The sequence below is a fragment of the Anomaloglossus baeobatrachus genome, chromosome 1 (assembly GCF_048569485.1).
Source record: "Anomaloglossus baeobatrachus isolate aAnoBae1 chromosome 1, aAnoBae1.hap1, whole genome shotgun sequence".
NCBI lineage: Eukaryota > Metazoa > Chordata > Amphibia > Anura > Aromobatidae > Anomaloglossus > Anomaloglossus baeobatrachus.
Window position 1 is genome coordinate 395,320,292 of NC_134353.1, and position 20,745 is coordinate 395,341,036.

A 20,745-nucleotide genomic window follows, 5' to 3' on the forward strand; every position below is an offset into this window, starting at 1 on the left:
TTTGTCCAATAAAAGTGGCGTACGTTTTGCGCCATTTTCCGAAACACGTAGCGTTCTCATTTTTCGAGATCTATGGCTCAGTGACGGCTTATTTTTTGCGTCTCGAGCTAACATTTTTAATGGTGCCATTTTTGCGCAGATGCTACGTTTTGATCGCCTGTTATTGCATTTTGCGTAAAACATGCGGCGACCAAAAAACGTAATTTTGGCGTTTGGAATTTTTTTGCCACTACGCCGTTTAGCAATCAGATTGATTTTATATTTTAATAGATCGGGCATTTCTGAACGCGGCGATACAAAACATGTGTATATTTATTTATTTTTTAACCCTTTAATTTTCAATGGGGTGAAAGGGGGGCGATTTGAACTTTTAGGTTTTTTTTTTTATTTTTTAAAACTTATTTACTTTTTTTATTTTACTAGTCCCCCTAGGGGGCTATAGCGATCAGCAATCCGATCGCTCTTATCTATCTGCTGATCACAGCTACACAGCTGTAAACAGCAGATACAGTCACTTCTGGTTTCCCTCTGCTCCGTGCCGAGAAAAAACGAAAGTGAAACTTCGTAGCTGCAGGCGTCATCACATGACCCTGTGCTACGATGGCAACCACCGAACGTCACGTGATCACTCACGCGACTTCCGGTGGGGGCGGCGGTAAGTAAAAAAACATGGCCGCGCGCATATAGATCTCGCTGCCAGACTTTGGCAGCGAGATGTAAGGGGTTAAATGTTGCGAGTGGAAGCGATTCCACTCGCAACATGCAGGCACACATGTCAGCTGTTGAAAACAGCTGATATGTGTGCCGACCGCCGCCGTCTGCCCGTGGCAGGGGGCGGGGCTTAACGGGACACGATCCTTGACTGATAGATCCGTCCAAGGTCGTGAAGGGGTTAAAGGCGGTCTTGGTGAAGGGGCATACTGGAGTCAAGCACACACCTCTTAATGAACTAGGATGTCTGACAAGTGGTGTGCTCCTCCCCACTGATCTTACTCCAGTAGGGCATTGGAGTAAGATTTGTGGCGTAACGAGTGCCACTGCTCAACATGAATGTTATAAGCGGGGGTTGTCACACCTCATCACGGCACATTCTGTCAGCACTGTGTGCAAATGATGTACAAGCATTAAAGTCACAGCCTCACGCTGTGTCAAAATTTTAGTCATGGCCAGAAGTTTTCAGACGGACACAAATTTTGGTATTCATATAGTTTGCTGCTTCAGTTATTATAGTTCGGCACCCAGCCATAAACATATCACTTGTGGGGGAGGGTGGGCAGGGTTTTTCATTATTTTTTTTTTTTTTTAACTGCATCTGATCATGCTGTTGTTACTCCAGTGCGAGTCGATCAAACACTGCAAGTGTCTCGCACTGGGCTGGGCACTGTGCGTACCTGAGCACAGCGTTGCTTGGGCGAGTGGTTTGCATACATAAAGCACCAAAACTCTGAACCAGATCTGTTTTTTTTGGGAAAAATCAGGGTCTCTGTCTCAATATTATGCTGGTCTTAGATGGTAGCAAATACCTGGTGACAGATTCCCTTTAAGACTGTTTAGGACAGTCCTGTGCCATAGTTTTCATCCAACGGAGTGGGCTCGGTCACAATTTTGCATAAGAAATCTGCCATGCATAAGGAAGGGCATCTAAACATAACTCAGAAGCAACTTCTCACGACTATCCAGGAGCATTTTGGTGATCAACAATGCTTTTTTAAGCATAATGAAGTATCATGTCACAAGATAAAAGACTGACGTTTTGGATCAATGGTCAAAAAACTACTCAGATCTTAATCCCATAGAGAAACTATGGTCAATCCTCAAAGTGGGTTGGCAAATAAAAACACAGTAATTGTGAAACTCCAAGCACTGATCAGACAAGAATGGGCTGATATCTAGCATGCCAGGGCAAATTGCAGAAGTCTTGGAAAATAAGGCACAACACTGTAAATAATGAGTCTTTAATTATACTTCATGTATTTGTCAGTAAGTGTAAAAAGTTCTGGAATGCTAATAATTGTACTTCAGTCATCATAGAAAAATCTAAAAGATCTAACACCACTGAAGCAGACAACTGTATCACAAGATACTTTTCATTAAAAATCTTATTTATTGTGTCCATCATGACAATCAGGGCTGTGGAGTCGGAGTCATGGAGTCGGTGTCCATTTTGGTGGAGTCGGTATACAATGGACAGACTCCGCATCCTAAAATATGTAATAAATTGGGTACAGCGGTTCAATGCAGAATGTGCTGAATATTTCTTCTTAGGAATTTGGGAAAGATATGAAATGTCCTATAAATGTCGGTTCTATTCCTGATGAAAGGATCTAGACTTTTAGCTGAGATGAATCTGTGCTGCACTTCAGCTACAAGATATAAGTAGTGAAGCTTCTTCTCTACAGATAAGGGTAAAAACAAAGACACAAAGAATGCCTGCAAACATCTCGGAACTGCTAGAGACTCTAGAGTGAACAGGAAAGTAGGTTTAAAAGTAAGAACTTCTTAAAGCAAGTGTAAACTTTCAATAAACAGCAAAATGATCCAAAATGAGAATGAAATGATCTTGTTGAAGCTGCTTCACATCTCTCTATTTATCACATGCATCATGTTGTGCACACGCTGCAGCTGGCTATAGATAGTTTACAAGAGGGACATGCTGGAACTCTGATTGGGAAAGTGAGGAAATTGGTTATTGCTGCCAGAACCCCTAAAATTGATTCCATCTTGAAGAGACGTGTTGGAAAAGGGACTATTTTCAATCCAGCCATTCGGTGTGGCAACACTTATTTAATGATTGAGCGATTGCTTGAGCTGAAACCCTTTCTTGTAGACATTGCGAGCCCTCAGATAACAGTAAATGAAGGTCAACGGACACAGGTGGCTGAACTGAAGGAGTTGCTTCATCACCAGTTTACAGTGACTAGAAAATTACAAGCTGAGGGTTTAAAGCTCAGCATTTTCATAAAGGAGTGGAAGAACTTGCTGTTTTACCTTTCCCAAAGAGGAGGTTTAATTGCAAATGGCATTGCTGCTTAATTTTGGCTGAGAGACACACTGCTATTAGAAAATAAAATTCTTTTGGCCGCTGTGTATGTCGACCCAAGTCATCGTATATTGCTGGATGATCAACAGCTTACTAAAGGAAAAGAAGCTCTGACAGAGGTAGCAGCTAGGATGGTTGGGTACAGGACAGACAAGAGCACCAGGACTTGGATCCTGCTAGTGCTACTGCTGCCGTAAATTCAGCCTCATCGGATGAGGAGTTTAATTTTGAAAAGTACTTTGACGACATGGAGCAGGCAAAGCATTGCCGATGGGGAAAAAGATTTCACTCCCATAGCAAGCAGATTGACCATATTTCAGCAAAGTTTTTCACTTGCTCTTAAAGTAGAAGACCTCAACCGTTCCTCACAATTAACTGTGCATGAGGCAATTCCTTTATACCCTGAAATTGTTAGAGATGTTGCCCATGTGATCACCGCTTTGCCACCAACCCAAGTTAGCACAGAGAGGTTGTTCTCTAGCCTTAAGATAATTTGGTCAGATTTGAGCCCGTTTATGAAGGAGGATCTGATGGAGGCGATACTATTTCTCAAAACAAATTCATAGATTGCAAAAATGTTATTCCGTACATTTGTTGAAAACTGTCTTCCATCCCCACCCCCCCCCCCCCAATTACTGCAGTATATTGCATATTTACAATTTATTAAAGTTTTTTGTGTTCTAAACTTGTAATCCAATAAATATATTTTATATTCTAGCTAAACAGCTTGATTATTGCATCATAGTAATGAGTAAAAGCCGGATGATCCCATTTTACTATAATAAATTTATCACAAACATAAGTCATGTATGAGGGAGTCGGAATCAGGGAAATTGAGTTGGAGGTTTGGCTTACAGACTCCACAGCCCTGTTGACTACAACAGAGTAAAGCCAATTTGATCATTAAGCGCTCAATCATTTTGGTGGAAAGAAAACATACCCATTTAGTTAGATCAATTTAACTGCCATGACATCTAGTATTTGTAGAAGACAGTTATGTTCCTTCCTTAACTATAGGCAGGATAAGGAAAAAAGGCAATTACAATACATCTATGTCACCCAACACAACAATCCCTCATTCAACACAGGATTTGTACAGCAAAGCAACTATTGACTAAAGGTGGATTTTATGCCGTGGTTGTGTCCACAGTGGATTTCCTTGCTTTGAAATTCACGGTTTGCATTGTAGTTTTCAGTCGTGGACAAGGCAAAAACTTTTATTCTTACCTCCCTAGTGTTTTCTTTCTTGGTGAAGTGTGCAAGGTCTGCATTGTACAGTTGTTCGGTCACACGTGTATTTTCTTGTTGCTCAGGCTCCACACCTTCAGAGCGAAGGAAATTCTGGTATGCCAAGCCAAAAGCCTGACCTATAGCCTGTGCAATAAGCTGAGCCTAAAGAGGTAAAAATATCTGTCATTAGTGATACGCCTCAAAAGTATTTCAGCAAAAACATGCTTCTCAGATTCAGGTTGGTGGAATTACAAACTGTCTGATGTGAGGTTTTCTCAAGAAGTTAAAGGGAATCTATGAGCAGGTTTTTGCTATGAAAGCTGAAGACACCATGCTGCAAGGGTTAACAGATAATTCAAGGATACCTGTCTTGTCAAGGTCTGATCTGTTTATTTGCTATGTATGTTTAACTAGCAGGACTTTTCAGTGCTCAGACTACAATGTCAGCACAAAGCAGTCCGGCACACCCCCTCCTGCGATTGACCTCTGACAATGCTCAATCTCCATACAGAGACTGATGTCTGTGGGGACAGCTCTCAGCTCTGCTACATAGCAAAATCTAAAAATTCTGATTTATATCAAAACACCTGCACCCAGTAATCGAAGTGATACATCATTGAATTCAGGATCTCTTTGCCTACATCATGCTGCTCTCAGATGAGGTAGCAAAAGGCTGCTGACAGATTCAGATTCCTTTTAAGACCATGTTACAAGCAAAGCAACAATTATGACACTTGGTACGTTTGAAGACAGTGTAGCAGCTAATAAACATACAACTTACTGGATATAAAAATTAAATATAATTAAAAATGTAAACAAAAATGGTGTTGACATGTACGGTAGGACAAAACTAGGCCTAATGTAACCCAAGCATGGAAAGAGAAAAAAAAAAAAAAAAAAAAAGGGTGGCACCACAATAAGTTTGTGACACAATTATATAGAACTAATGTGTCATTTCTAGAGTTGAGCAGATCAGTATCGGCTTGCCGCAGAAGTCCGGATCCGATCCGGAATCTGCGTCCATGTAAAATCGAGAGAGAGATAGAGAGAGATCCCCGAATCCCGGGTACTGGTCGGATTCAGATCGGCTCTCAAACCGTGCGGATCTAGGTCCGCTCAACACTAGTCATTTCACTTTAGAAAGGCATGTGTAGATGCTTGGTCAGCATGATGACACCAATACAACGTGGCCTATTAAAACGGGACACACAGGATCACCAATTTAGCAGAATTTAACTCCTTCACAAAGAGGCTAATTTACATTTTTGTCCTCCCCTTCTTCCCAGAGGCGAGCCATAATTTTGTTTTCTGTCCGCAAACATGTGAGGGCTTGTTTTTTTGCGGGACGAGTTGTACTTTTGACTGACATTCATTTAACCACATAGTGTACTGGAAAACGGGGAACAAAATCCAAATTTGGAGAAATTGTGAAAACAAAAAACACACGTCTTTATTGATACGATTCTGCGAGAGAGAATTTTTTGATTGCTTGTTACAGTATTTGTATGTTATTACAGCGACCAAAAACATGAATTTTTTTGCTTACAGTGTTTACTGAACAGGTGACTTCTTTTTATATTTTGACAGATCGGACTTTTCTGAACGCGGCAATACCACATGCGTGTTTTTATCATGAGGCAAAAGGGGTGATTTGAACTTACGCTTTGTGTTTTTTCCCATGTATTTTTAAGATTCACGGTTTTTAATAGTCCTCTTAGGTAGTGTTGCCCAAGGCCAGTCCTCAAGGCCCACCAACGGTGCAGGTCTTCAGGGCAGCATGGTGGCTCAGTGGTTAGCACTGCAATTTTGCAGCGCTGGGGTCCTGGGTTCAAATCCCACCAAGGACAACATCTGCAAGAGTTTGTATGTTCTCCCAGTGTTTGCGTGGGTTTCCTCCCACACTCCAAAGACATACAGTAAGGGAGCCAGGATAATACCTTTAAATTATTATGACACTACTGCATTTTGCAGACAATAAAAAAAAAATGGACCATAAGATGCACTTAGGTTATAGAAGTGGGAAAAAAAAATTGAAGCAAAAAAAAGTGTTCACAACGCACTGCTGTAATGGGGAAGTAATCTGTTTTTGATACTATTCTGGGGATAACCCCCGATCCTGGCCCCTTCCAGGTATGGGTCCCCATCCTGGTATACATGGCTCTCATCCTGAGCCCATCCTGGTAAATATGATACCCATCTTTGCATATATGTTCCCCATCATGAGCCCATTATTGGAATTGTTGCCTCCCAACATGCCTTACACAAAACAATTATACTCCCAATCACTCCAATCCCCCAGGGCGTATCATCCTCTTATGATGACGGCAACTGACTTCAGCGTGTAAGCTGCTTTCACACATCCGGCTTGAGCTGTGCGGCTCAATCCGGCTGTGCAAGCTATGCAACGGTTGCGGTGAAAACACCGCATCCTTTGCATAAGTTTTTCCCATGGGGCCTGTCCGGTTTTTGCCGCTTGCGGCATGCTACTGAGCATGCGCAATGGCAAAAACCGCATGCGGCGGCCGGATGCGTTTTTTTCCGCATTGCGCCGCATCCGGCCGCCATAGGCATGCATTGAAAAATGCGCCGCATCGCCGAAAGCGGCGCGATGCAGGTTTTTTTTGCCGCACGAAAAAACGTGCCAGGCAACATTCCATCCGGCCGCCGCATAGGCTAAATCTGCCGCATGCGGCAAAAACCGGACTGAACGCAAGGCCATGTGGCACAATGCGGCACTAATTAAAGTCTATGCAGAAAAAACGCCACCGGCAGCAAAAAAAAAACGGTTGCGATTTTCCTCAAAAGTGCCGGATTGTGCCGCATTGCGGAAAACCGGAGGTGTGAAAGCAGCCTAAGTGGAGCAGTGCATGACGTCAATGCCATGCACCCCCAGTTACACGAAGATGTCAGCTGCCGGAATATTCACTGCTACCCACGCCCAGGACTATGGGTGTGAGGAACAGAGAATATTCATTCTATTTAATAGCAGACACAGGTTCTTGCCCAGCTGCTGCAGGAAGAAAAGTAATGAATATTCACCACTACCCACGCCCATAATCAAACCCATCTCTCTGCGCTGGCTTCAGTGCCAAGAGGTTGGTGCAATTATGGGTGTGAGGAAATAAATACTTATTTTCTTTATTAGCGGGCACACAGTGACCCCCTCCCTCCCAGCCAGGTGCATACGGACTATAAGATACAACCCCCACTTTCTTCCAAAATGTGGAGGAAAAAAAAAAAACCACAAAATACAGTATATTTGCCTAAGCTCTGCTCCAACATAGATTTGCAAAAGCCACTATCAAAATTATAGACTTTAATAGGAACTTACATCAACTGACTGGAAGACGTGGCACAGCATTTTATGAGGCCGCTTTTGTGAAAATTGTTGATCGGGACTGCGTGGCGATTTCCTGCGTGCCATGATGACCAATATACTACCAATGTCAGCAGTATAGGAGATTGTCTGCAGAGGGTGATCCATAAGAGCCTCCTAAAGTAGAGGATATATAGAGGTGTAAAATACAATACTCATTACACATGACCACTATAAGCCTCCTGCATACAACATGGAGACTGTATGACAGCACTGACATCCCACAGCTCTGAGGATATATAGTTAGGTCCAGAAATATTTGAACAGTGACAAGTTTACACATTTTAGCTGTTTACCAACACACATTCAAGATCAAGATCAATATTGGCTTAAAGTGCAGGCTCTCAGCTTTAATTTGAGGGTATTTCCATCCTAATTGGAGTCATTTTAGTAAATACAGCTCTTTAATATGTAGCTGCCTTTTTTTCTAAGGGATGAAAAGTAAACTAAGAGAACTATCTCAAAATATCTTTAATGGGCTATTGCCGCAGTAATCAATCATTTAAGCAGGTAAATGGAACAAGTAGTCAATGGAGCTCTGGAAGAGAAAAAAAACCCCCAATAGGCTAAAAAAAACAAACAAAAAAAAAAAAAAAAGACGCACACAAAGGCTTGGATGTCCACAGAAAACATCAGTGGTGGATGATAGCAGAATCCTTTCCATGGTGGAGAAAAACTCCTTCACAACATCCAACTAAGTGAATGAAGAACACTCTCTAGGAAGTGGGTATTTCAGTATCTAAGTCTATCATAAAGGGAAGACTGCATACGAACCAATACACGGAGTGCAATGCGAGGTGCAAACCATTAATCAGACTTACAGATAAAAAGGTCAAATTACACTTAGGCAAAAAAAAAAAACAAAACAAATTTCCAGAGAAACCAGCTCAGTTCAGGAAAAGCATTCTTTGGGCAGGTAACAGAAAGATCACCCTGTACCAGAAAGATGGGAAGAAGAAAGTATGAAGAAGGCTTGGAACGGCTAAAGCACACCACATTCTCTGTAAGGCATTGCGGAGACAATGTGATGGCCGGGCATGCAAGGCTTCCAATGGCACTGGGTTAATAGTGTTTATTGATGATGTGACTGAAGACAGAAGCAGCAGGATGAATTCTTAAGTGTACAGAGATATACTTTCTGTTCTGAATCCACCAAATGCAGCAAGGATGATTGGATGGCACTTCAGTACAGATGGACATTGACCCAAAATATACTGCGAATGCAACTCAGGAGTTTAAGGCAAAGAAGTGTAATATTCTACAATGGCAGTCACTCAACAGCTCTTAACCCCATTGAACATGCACTTCACATTCTTAGGTCGGGGCCACACGGAGGACTACTGCGATCCTCGCATGACACTCGGCTCACGCAGGCAACACAGCAGAGCAGAGTGTCACTGCGACTAGGGTCTGATCTTGCGATCGGACCACAGCTGCGGAGTGCGGGCTGGCTCTGAGGAGGGGCGGGCCAGTGCTGAGGAGGAGTGGCCGGAACTGCGGAGGGGAGGGCTGGCACTGCGGAGGGGAGGGAAGGATTTATCTCCCTCTCTCCTCCATTGCCGGCTATTGCCATTCTCGCTCTGCACTCGCATTACACTGGTGTACCGCGAGTGCAGTGCTATTTTTCTCTCGCCCCATAGACTTGAATCCTTGAACAATCCCGCAGCATGCTGCAACTGTTTTCTCGGTCCGATTAGGGCTGAGAAAATAAATCGCTCATGGGTGCTGGTGTGACGCCCTGGCAAAGCCAGGTTGTCACAGAAAGAGTTAACCCTCCTTGGTAACCTGATCCCACACCGGTGCAGCAGGACAAACCACCTCCCCCAGTGTGAGAGCAAAACAGAGCAGGAGGGGAGGGGCTGGAGCAGAGTGTGTGGAGAGAGAGACCGGAGAGGAGCTCGGGGTTGTAGCTCCCGGGCTGCTACTAAAGCGTGCTCCAAAAGGGCCGGGACAGGCTGGTAGTGAGGAAGGGGCCAGGCTCGCCGGTACCAAGGGTGACCCGGATCACTGCAGGGGAGTGGACTCCCCGTTCCCGGCTGAGGAGGAAAGAGAAAGAAAGAGTGGAGAAAGAGGCACCTGGCTGCAGGGAAAGAACAGGGGCTGCTGCACCGTGTGTGGGACACTAACACCCTCCGTACTGAAGGCTGCTGACTCCGGCAGTTTATGGTTAATTCCTGACTCTGTGTGAATTTCCTTGCAAAGCGAACTGTGAGTAACAACATCCCCCGGTCCAACCGGACGCACAGCTCTCACACCGTCTCCATTTCCAACCTGCACCCCCTCACCGGGGTCCCGGGACACAAACACCCTACCCGTGGAGGGAAATCACCACCTTGCTGCCCACCACCATCACCGGGATCCATTAACCGGCAGCGGCGGTGCTCCGTTACCTCACCGCACACCACGGGTGGCGTCATGGACAATCTCCCTTACCTAATCCCCTTCTTACTGTGAAGCCTGGGATCACAGACCGGGTCACGCCACCGTGATACCTACAGAAGTGACCCCGTGGCCCGGATCTGAGTAGCCCTTGTCGGGCGACACACTGGCACATAAGCTAATATTGGTCCAAGTGTAATGCGATGTTTTATCGCATTCCACTTGGTTCGATTTTCATGCCGTGTGTCTTAGGCCAAAAGTCAAAGCAGAAAAACATACAAACAAGCAACAACTGAAGTCAGCTGCAGTAAAGGCCGATAAAGCATTGTAAAGGAGGAAACCCAGTGTTTGGTGAAGTCTGGAAGCCATGGACATTGGCTGTCATTGTCTGCAAAGGATTCTCTAGTTTTAATGAACATTTTATTTATGGTAAAGTACATTTCACCAAATACCTTTGAGCCCCTGGAATATTGGAGAAATTGTTACAATTCCTAAACGTGTACCTACAATAAAAATTACAGACCTCTCCATTCTATGAAGGTGGAGAACTTACAAAAATCAGCAGTGTATCAAATACTTATTTTCCTCACTGTATGTGCAGAGCTTTCTACTCCAGAAACATTGCTAACAATGCAGAATGTACTAAATATTTTTTCATAGGAATTTGGGAAAGTTATGAAATGTCTGTTCTATTCCTGATCTAAGGCTACATTCACACAGCGTTTTTGCTACCTTTTTTGGAGGTTAAGTTTTTCAGCTGCAAAAGCAGATCAGCTTTTTAAAAAAACCGCATCACCTGAAAGGTTTTTGAGCTCATAGCTAATGTTTTCAATAGCAGCAGATTAGAAAAACACCACACAAACTGACTGCTCATTCTTTGTGAGGATCTGTTTTTGAGGCCAAAAACGGATCCTCACAAAACGATTTGTCTGAATGTCATATCTTGAAACCCATTGCCTTTGCTGGGATGCCCAGAGTCACTGCATTTCATTGAATTATTTTGCCATCAATGTTCGATACGTTTGTGTCAAAGAAATTGTTAGCAAGACACTAGCAGTAAAAGATACTAAAGCTCATCATACCAGCCAGTTTCTACAGGCCTTAGTGGAAAAAGTTCTGCAAGATTATAAACTCAAAAAAGAACAGGTTCTTGCCATTGTAACGGACAATGCTTCAAACATAAGATTAAACTGATGAATGAGAGTAATGAACAACAGCTAGAAGAAAATGTAGGATTCAGTATGTGTGAGATGGAGCCACAGTGCTGTTTATGTAACTGAGGAATAATACAGATATTACAACAGAAGAACAACAAAATGATACTTTAGGATTAGATCTTGTTGAAGCTGCTTCAAAACACTTTCATATTCATCACATGCGCTGTGTTGTGCACACGCTGCAGCTGGCAATAAGATAGTCTTCAAGAGGGACATGCTGGAAATCTGATTGGAAAAGTGAGGAAATTGGTTATTGCTACTAGAACTCCTAAAATTTATTCCATCTTGAAGAGACGTGCTGGGATAGGGGCAATTGTTGATCAAGTCACTCGGTGAGGCAGCACTTATTTAATGACTGAGCGATTGCTTGAACTAAAATCATTTCTTATAGATATGGCAAACAATAAGGTAACCCTAAATGAAGGTCAATGGACACAGGTGGCTGAATTGAAGCAATTGCTTAATCACGCATTTACCGTGACTGAAAAATTACAAGCTGAGGATTTAACTCGTGGCATTTTCATAAAGGGAGTGGAAGAACTTGCTATTTTGCCTGTCCCAAAGAGGAGGTTTAATCGCAGATGGCATTTCTGTTTCAATGAAAAGGAGAGAGACAACTATTGGAAAATAAAATTCTTCTGGCAGCTGTTTATGTGGACCCAAGTCATTGTATACTGCTTGATGATCAACAGCTTGCTAAAAGAAAAGAAGCTCTAACTGAGGTAGCAGTTAGGATGAGTGGCCTACAGGACTGCCAGGCGCAAGAGGACTTGGGTCCTGACAGTGCTACTGCTGCCATATCTTCATCCTCATCAGATGAGTTTAACTTTGACAAGTATTTGGAGGACATGGAGAAGGCAAAGCGTTGCCGCAAGGAAAAAGATTTCACTCCGTCTCCTATAGCAAGCAGATTGACCATATTTCAGCAAAATTTTTCACTTGCTCTCAAAGAAATAGAAAAATTCAACCATTGATCAAAACTGACTGTGCATGAGGCAAATTCCTTTATACCCGGAAATTGTTAGAGATGTTGCCCATGTGGTTACGGCTTTGCCTCCAACCCAAGTTACTGTAGAGAGGTTGTTCTCTAGTCTTAAAATTATTAGGTCAGATTTGAGGTCATCTATGAAGGAAAATCTGATGGAGGCAATTCTATTTCTTAGAAGAAATTTATAGACTGCACAAATATTATTTAGTATGTTTTTGTTGAACACAGTTTTTTGCCACTTACATAGTGTATTACATAGTGTTTATATATAAAAAGAGAATTTTGTTACTTACCGTAAATTCTTTTTCTTATAGTTCCGTATTGGGAGACCTAGACCATGGGTGTTTAGCTTCTGCCTCCGGAGGACACACAAAGTACTACACTTAAAAGTGTAGCTCCTCCCTCTGAGCTTATACACCCCCTGGTAGCCAGTCCTAGCCAGTTTAGTGCAAAAGCTGAAGGAGAATAGCCACCCACAAGTAGAACCGAGTAAGAACCGGAACAACCGGAGACTCTGTCCACGACAACAGCGGGTGATAACACACGGAACAAGAAAATTGCCAACAGGCAACAGGGAGGGAGCTGGGTCTCCCAATACGGAACTATAAGAAAAAGAATTTACGGTAAGTAACAAAATTCTCTTTTTCTTTATCGTTCCTTTGGGAGACCCAGACCATGGGACGTTCCAAAGCGGTCCCTGGGTGGGAATAAACAGAAAAAACTAAGAAGTAGGCGGAAAAACGGACCTTGCGAGAGCAGGTCTGGACGGTCCGGAAGATGTGCAATGAGGATGACTCGACGGCCCTCCATTCTGATCTTGCGCAGGACTCTGGGCAAGAGAGCTAGAGGGGGAAACACGTAGGACAGACGAAACTGGGACCAGTCTTGAACCAGAGCGTCCGCGGCGAAGGCCTGAGGATCGTGGGAGCGAGCCATGTAAACCGGAACCTTGTTGTTGTTACGGGATGCCATTAGGTCCATGTCCGGAGTGCCCCACTTGCGGCAGATTGACTGAAACACTGCCGGGTGCAGGGACCACTCGCCACCGTCCACGGATTGACGGCTGAGATAATCTGCCTCCCAGTTTTCTACGCCAGGGATGTGGACTGCGGATATGGTGGACTTGGAGTCCTCCGCCCATTGAAGAATGCGTTGGACCTCCAACATTGCCAGGCGGCCGCGTGTCCCGCCCTGGTGATTGATGTAGGCAACCGCTGTCGCGTTGTCTGACTGGACTCGAATGTGCCTGCCCGCCAACAGGTGGTGAAAGGCTAGGAGAGCTAGAAGCACAGCTCTGGTTTCCAGCACATTGATTGAAAGGGCTGACTCGGACGGAGTCCAAGTGCCCTGTGCTCTGTGGTGGAGATGTACCGCTCCCCAGCCGGATAGGCTGGCATCCGTGGTGAGAATCACCCAGGAAGGAGTCATCAAGGAGCGCCCTTGGGACAGGGAGAGGGGTCGAAGCCACCACTGAAGAGAGCTCCTGGTCCGTGGCGACAGAGCCACTAACCTCTGTAAGGAGGAAGGCCGCTTGTCCCAACAGCGGAGAATGTCCAGCTGCAGAGGACGCAGATGGAACTGGGCAAAGGGAACCGCCTCCATGGAGGCCACCATTTGACCCAGCACCTGCATCAGGCGCCTGAGGGAATAACGGCGGGGCCTCAGGAGAGAGCGCACCGCTAGCCGGAGAGACTGCTGTTTGATTAAGGGCAACTTCACAAGTGCCGGCAAAGTCTCGAACTGCATCCCTAGGTACGTGAGACTCTGGGTCGGAGTCAGAGTGGATTTGGGAAGATTGACAATCCACCCGAATTGGGCTAGGGTGGCGAGAGTGAGCGAAACACTCCGCTGACAGTCTGCGCTGGATGTACCCTTGACCAGAAGGTCGTCCAGATAAGGAAGCACTGCTAACCCTTGGAGGTGCAGGACCGCAATCACTGCCGCCATGACCTTGGTGAATACCCGAGGGGCCGTGGCTAACCCGAAGGGGAGAGCCACGAATTGGAAATGATCCTCTCCTATCGCAAAACGTAACCAACGCTGATGTGACACTGCGATTGGCACATGCAGATAGGCATCTCTGATGTCGATGGACGCCAGGAACTCCCCTTGGGTCATAGAGGCAATGACTGATCGCAGAGACTCCATGCGAAAATGCCACACCCGGACATGCTTGTTGAGAAGCTTGAGATCCAAGATGGGCCGGAAGGTACCGTCCTTTTTTGGAACTAGGAAGAGATTTGAGTAAAAACCTCTGAACTGTTCCTGAGCGGGAACTGGGACAATCACTCCGTTTGCCTGCAAGGACGCCACGGCCTGCGAGAAGGCGGCAGCCTTGGAGCAGGGGGGAGTTGAGAGAAAAAAATCTGTTTGGAGGGCTGGAAGAGAATTCTATCCTGTAGCCGTGAGATATGATGTCTCTCACCCACTGATCGGAGACTTGCTTTAACCAAGCGTCGCCAAAGTGGGAGAGCCTGCCACCGACTAAGGACGTGGCTGGAGCGGGTCGAGAGTCATGAGGAAGCTGCCTTAGTGGCAGAACCTCCTGCGGTCTTCTGCGGACGCGCTTTTGGGCGCCAGTTGGATTTCTGATCCTTGGCTGAGTTAGCGGACAAGGCGGAAGGCTTAGAGGATGACCAGTTGGAGGAACGAAAGGAACGAAACCTCGATTGATTCCTACCCTGGGTGGGTTTCCTGGTCTTGGTTTGTGGCATGGAAGTACTCTTCCCGCCAGTAGCTTCTTTAATGATTTCATCCAGCTGTTCACCAAACAACCGTGAACCAGCAAAAGGGAGCCCAGCAAGAAACTTCTTGGAAGAAGCATCTGCCTTCCACTCTCGCAGCCACAAAATCCTGCGGATAACAAGAGAATTAGCTGAAGCCACCGCAGTGCGGTGAGCAGCCTCTAGCATGGCAGACATGGCATAAGATGAAAAAGCTGAAGCCTGAGCAGTTAAGGTAACCATCTCAGGCATAGATTCCTTGGTGAGGGAATGCATCTCCTCTAGAGAAGCAGAGATGGCTTTGAGAACCCACACTGCTGCAAAAGTCGGGGAAAACGTGGCCCCCGCAGCTTCATACACAGATTTGGCCAGAAGGTCAATCTGATGGTCAGTGGAATCCTTAAGTGAGGTGCCGTCAGCCACCAACACAACGGTCCGGGCTGATAGCCTAGACACCGGAGGGTCTACCTTTGGGGAGTGAGACCACTCCTTGACCACCTCAGGTGGAAATGGAAACCGGTCATCAGAACCACGCTTTGGAAAGCGTTTGTCAGGGCAGGCCCTGGGTTTGGTCACAGCAGTCTGAAAACTGGAGTGGTTAAAGAACACACTCTTCACTCTCTTAGGCGAGGTAAACTGATGTTTTTCTGCCAAAGAGAGTTGCTCCTCTGACACTGGCGGATTGAGATCCAGCACAGAATTAATAGACGCAAACAAATCACTAAGATCTGAGTCACCCTCAGAGAAATCGATGGGATACATAGCCTCCGAGCCCCCAGTGAGGGCATCCTCCTCATCTTGAGAGTCAGCTCTTGAGACAGAGCCGTGGGATGGGGAGGGGGGAGGAAACCCTGCGCCTTCTCTTAGAAGGACGGGGTCTGGGATCAGATGATGAATCCTCCATGAGCTCCGATGGACGGAGGTCAGAGGATAGGAGTCCTCTGTCAAGAGTATTAGAGGCACCCTGTGAGGGAGGCTGATGCATATTCATCAAAGTCCTGGACAAAAGTCCCATGGATAATAGACCGAAAACTGATTACTCTAAAAACAATTTTTATTTATAAACATTAAAATTATAAGTTCAAGCTATATCTCATTGTATGTAGCTATATCGGTCAGTGAACACACATCCAGTCGTGCAGAGCTAGATATACTCTAAAGGGATATCAGACTAGGGAATTTAAGGATAGCCCAGTGAGGTTCTTTTTGATAGAAATTGTAATATCAACTAAGATGTTAAAAAATGGCCAGGTCATAGATCCCTAGTCCTTTACCTTATTGGCAGCGGAGGTAAACACCATAATGTTTCGGGCGACCCCGCTCCTCGTCGGCTATTCCTAGTAGGCCCTAGAACTGCCTGTGTGTCAATAATTGACCTAAAGCCCAGAAAGTGTGGTTAGTGCTGAAGTCAGGATTATTCAATCAGGAGAGTGTCCCTCCCCTGTGTAGAACGGCCACCAGGAGGAGCCGAACCTGTCCCTCTGCATGAGTGACATGCGAGGGCAGGAAAATGAAACTAAGCCTCCGGCGAAGCCAGGGCCTAAATTTAAGGCGAGGCCGACAAGCAGGCACCATCGGCGCGGTTCTCAGGCAAACGCTAGAAAACACGCCGGAAAAGTTAAAACAATCACATACAGCATACTCTCCCCTTATAATAAAGAACCGGGACTCCCAACATAAACGTCTCAGGTACTTAGCTGCTGAGACGCAGGGCCATGTCCCTGGGGATGAGTGCTCCGGCCCAACAGAATCCTCAAGGGGCTGTGGATGGAGACCGGACTCCTGCCAGGCATGGAGACCGTGCTGGCTCTCACTTCAAGCCAGAGCCCAGAAGGGATGGTGAAGGAGCGCGGCATGTAAGGCTGCAGCCTTGTAAATCAACCTTAACAACACCGCCGACACAGTGGGGTGAGAAGGGACATGCCGGGAGTCCAAACATGGACCCGCTTTTCTTCAAACTCTTTCCAAAAGTCAAACAAATCAGATGAGAATGCATGTGTGGATGTATGCCTCCTGACACAAAGCAATAAACTGGCTAGGACTGGCTACCAGAGGTGTATAAGCTCAGAGGGAGGAGCTACATTTTTAAGTGGAGGAGCTACTACTATTCATATGTGAGGCCGTATGGCACATTTTATAAAAATATTTTATAGTGTAGGACTGACGCAAATGAGATTTGCCGTGACGTGGCGAGGCAGCTCAAGAAATTGCAATTTTTTGCCAAAAATCTCAAAATGTTTATAATAAGTACAGTTTGGAATGTTTAGTGCTGAAGTGCACAATTGGTGCTGGCTTTTTGTTTTTTCTTCATTGAATTGGTCGGTGGTTGACCTCCACCTTGCTATTCACCCCAATTTGGGATGTATTCCATCTGTCTAGATTTTGGCGGTTGGTGACTGTTCACATTAAGTCATCAGGCTTTGTCCACAGGCTATTTACTTCATGCAGCATTTCCTTGGACCTGTCCCGCCCACAGCCATGACTCAGTCATGGGTACGGGATTGAAATAGACCAGGTGAGTGCTGCTAAGAGCAGTTCTACTATTCATATGTGAGGCCGTATGGCACATTTTATAAAAATATTTTAGTGTAGGACTGCCTCAAATGAGATTTGCCGTGACGTGGCGAGGCAACTCAAGAAATTGCAATTTTTTGCCAAAAATCTCAAAATGTTTATAATAAGTACAGTTTGGAATGTTTAGTGCTGAAGTGCACATTTAGTGCTGGCTTTTTGTTTTTACTTTTAAGTGTAGTACTTTGTCCTCCGGAGGCAGAAGCTAAACACCCATGGTCTGGGTCTCCCAAAGGAACGATAAAGAAAATCTATATTACATATTGTATAACATATTTACAATTTATTACAGTTTTTTGTCTTCTAAAGTTGTATTCCAATAAATATATTTTATGTTCTATCTAAATATCTTGATTATTGTATCATAAAAATGATTAAATGTCTGATGTTCACATTGCACTACAATACATTTTTCACTTAAATATAAGCAATATATGTGGGAGTCGGAGTCGTGGAGTCAGAGTCTGAGTTGGTGCAAGGGAAATTGAGGAGTCGGAGTCGCAGGTTTGGCTTACCGACTCCACAGCCCTGTTGCCAAGCCAAATGACACCCAACGGACCGGACAACTAGTATTTGTTAGTGAAGGACTGGTATTTTCCTAGATGTGCAGCAAAGCTGGTCTCTTTTGAACAGCTTGCTGGAGTGAGGTTGTGGATTTAGTTTATATAGGGAAAAACCTTTAAGTTACAGAAGTTCTCACTTGAGTGTCCATGGTGAGGACCTTGACACGCTGTGTTGACACCATAACATCCACTTCTGTCATAGGCTGGGATTCTCCATCTGGTGCCTAAAGGGTAAATCAGAAAAAAAAAATACCCAAACATAAGAAAAATGAGATTAGTCTGTGTATTTCTTACTTTTCTGTCTTCTGTGCCTGCAGTAGCCCACCCATACTCTCACCTTCACCCTATCCACTGCCTCTTGTGCTTGTCGCATACGTGTACTGGCCATCTGATGTTTCTCATACTGCAGCTGTGTAGATCCCAGATATTTGGCACCAAAAACGACCCCATCAAGTAAATCATCTGGATCACAAGGACCAGGCACTGATTGAAAGAAACAAACAGACTATCACATCAGCATTCTCCCCTTAGATGCAACTTTACAAAACCTTGTACAAACCAAGCCATGTATAACACAGTAGTCACCTGTTCTTGTAAAGAGAACACTGGCTTAGCAGATTTGAAGGGGTTGAGATATTTTCCTTAATTTTATCAGATGTGTCTAGGACATGATCTGATCACAGGTCTGATCCCCTTCTCCTCCACCAAGTGTACTTTTTCAGAAAGGTCCCTCCTTAGCCATCATTCACAAGGCATGAGGAGCCATTTCCAATATCATGTACACCATCCACAAGGCCAATATATGGAAGGGAAGCTAGACAATGAAAAGTCTAAGGCTAGGTTCACACTTCCGTTAAATTTTATCAGTCACAATCCGCTGCTCTGGTAAACAACGGAATCCGTTTGGCGGATTCCATTGTTCCCATAGACTTGTATGAGCGGCGGATTGTGACTGATGATGCTGCGTTGCATCCTCCGCCCGACTGATCAGTCGCGGCGGAAGGAACGCAGCTTGTAACGTTTTTTGAGCAGCGCAATCCGTAGGATTTCGCTGCGCATGCTCTCTCTGGCTCCCTGCACACGTAACCAGGATACACATCGGGTTACCAAGCAATGCGCTTTGCCTAGTTACCTGATATTTACCCTGGTTACGTGTGCAAGGAGCCAGCGCTAAGCGGTGTACGCTGGTAACCAAGGTAAATATCGGGTAACCAAGAAAAGTGCTTTGCTTAGTTTTTACCCGATATTTACCCTGGCTACGTGTGCAGGGAGCCCGACACTTCCCTGCTCGGCTCCGCCGCCTCCCGCACTCCGCATGTACACACACACGTCCCCAGCCATGCAGACCGCGGCACTAACATCCTCAGCGCCACGGCCCCGCTCGGCTCCACCCACCTCGCGCTCCGCCCCCCCCGCACACAACGGATTCCGACAATGAATTCTGTTCTTTGTCATCCGTTGTACAACGCATCAGTCACATGCGTCAAGCAACGCATGTGACTGATGCAAAACAACGGAAATGTGAACCTAGCCTCTGGCTGACAAGTGTATGAAAAAAAATAAAAGCAATCATAATATATAGATTATATATATATATATATATATATATATATATATATATATATATATATATATATATATATATATATATATATATATATATATATATATATATATATATATATATGATTTTCTTCTGTATACAATCCACATGTCCATTTTTAGCATCCATATTTGCAGTTGTACATGATCGAATACAGTTTCCCATGCTAATGCTCTGTAAAAATCGGATGATCCTTGTGGTATTTTTGCCCACAGACTAGAATGGGAGCGAGTCATCTGAAAAGAATAGTGCCTGCCGGAATTTTTAAAAGTTATGGTGCTGTTACAATATGTCCTGAAGTAGAAAAAGGAGCCTAGATTAAAAGGGTGTGGTCTGCTAAAATCGTATACGTTCGTAAATCTATATAGTAACAGAAGCACTGTATAAGGATAAAACGGTGGCTCAGTGGTTAGCACAGGTTACTGGCTCTATTCCTGATGAGAAGTTAAATATAAAAAAAAAAATGTTTAATGTAAAACATTAAATAAAAAATAGCGGCGTGCAGAGGCCAAATCACAAAGGTTCAGTCACTGTCCAAATATTTCTGGACCTAACTGTACATGTACTTACAATGCTAAGATTTTAATCACAAGGACACTCGATCCTATGGAATAATACTGGTAAGTGTCCAGTTCCATTTTAATATGTACTGCAGACAGCCATATTCAGTACCTTGAAAAAGTATTCATACCCATGAACTTGGATATTTTTTCACATTACACCCAGGAGTTTAGACAGTGTATGAACAGAAAAAAAAAAAACAAAAAAAAAAAAACTTTTTTTTTTTTTTTTTTTAAAGAAAACAAAAGAAATTGTGATGTGCATAACACCCCTGAGTCAATACTTTGTAGTACCACCTTTCGCTGTCATTACTGCTGTAAGTCTTTTGGGGTATGTCTCTTCCAGCTTTACTCATCTAGAGGCTGACATTTTTGCCCATTCTTCTAGCTGTAGCTCAGTGAGATTGGATAGAGAGTCACAGCTCTTGCCTCAGGTTCTCAATGGGATTTAGGTCTGGACTGTGACTGGGCCATTCACACAGATGAATATGCTTT

General features: G+C 44.6%; 1 protein-coding gene across 1 annotated transcript in view; it reads right to left on the minus strand.

The window, feature by feature from the left end:
• The window catches only part of LOC142293751 (amyloid-beta A4 precursor protein-binding family A member 3-like), a 42,369-nt gene that overhangs the window by 8,101 nt on the left and 13,523 nt on the right, over positions 1-20,745 (minus strand). The window contains exons 3-6 of the mRNA XM_075337839.1: positions 18,425-18,570; positions 18,225-18,311; positions 7,602-7,763; positions 4,268-4,432 (exon numbers count right to left, since the gene is read on the minus strand). Coding sequence (XP_075193954.1) covers positions 4,268-4,432; positions 7,602-7,763; positions 18,225-18,311; positions 18,425-18,570 — 560 coding nt within the window. The remainder of the gene's footprint in view (positions 1-4,267; positions 4,433-7,601; positions 7,764-18,224; positions 18,312-18,424; positions 18,571-20,745) is intronic.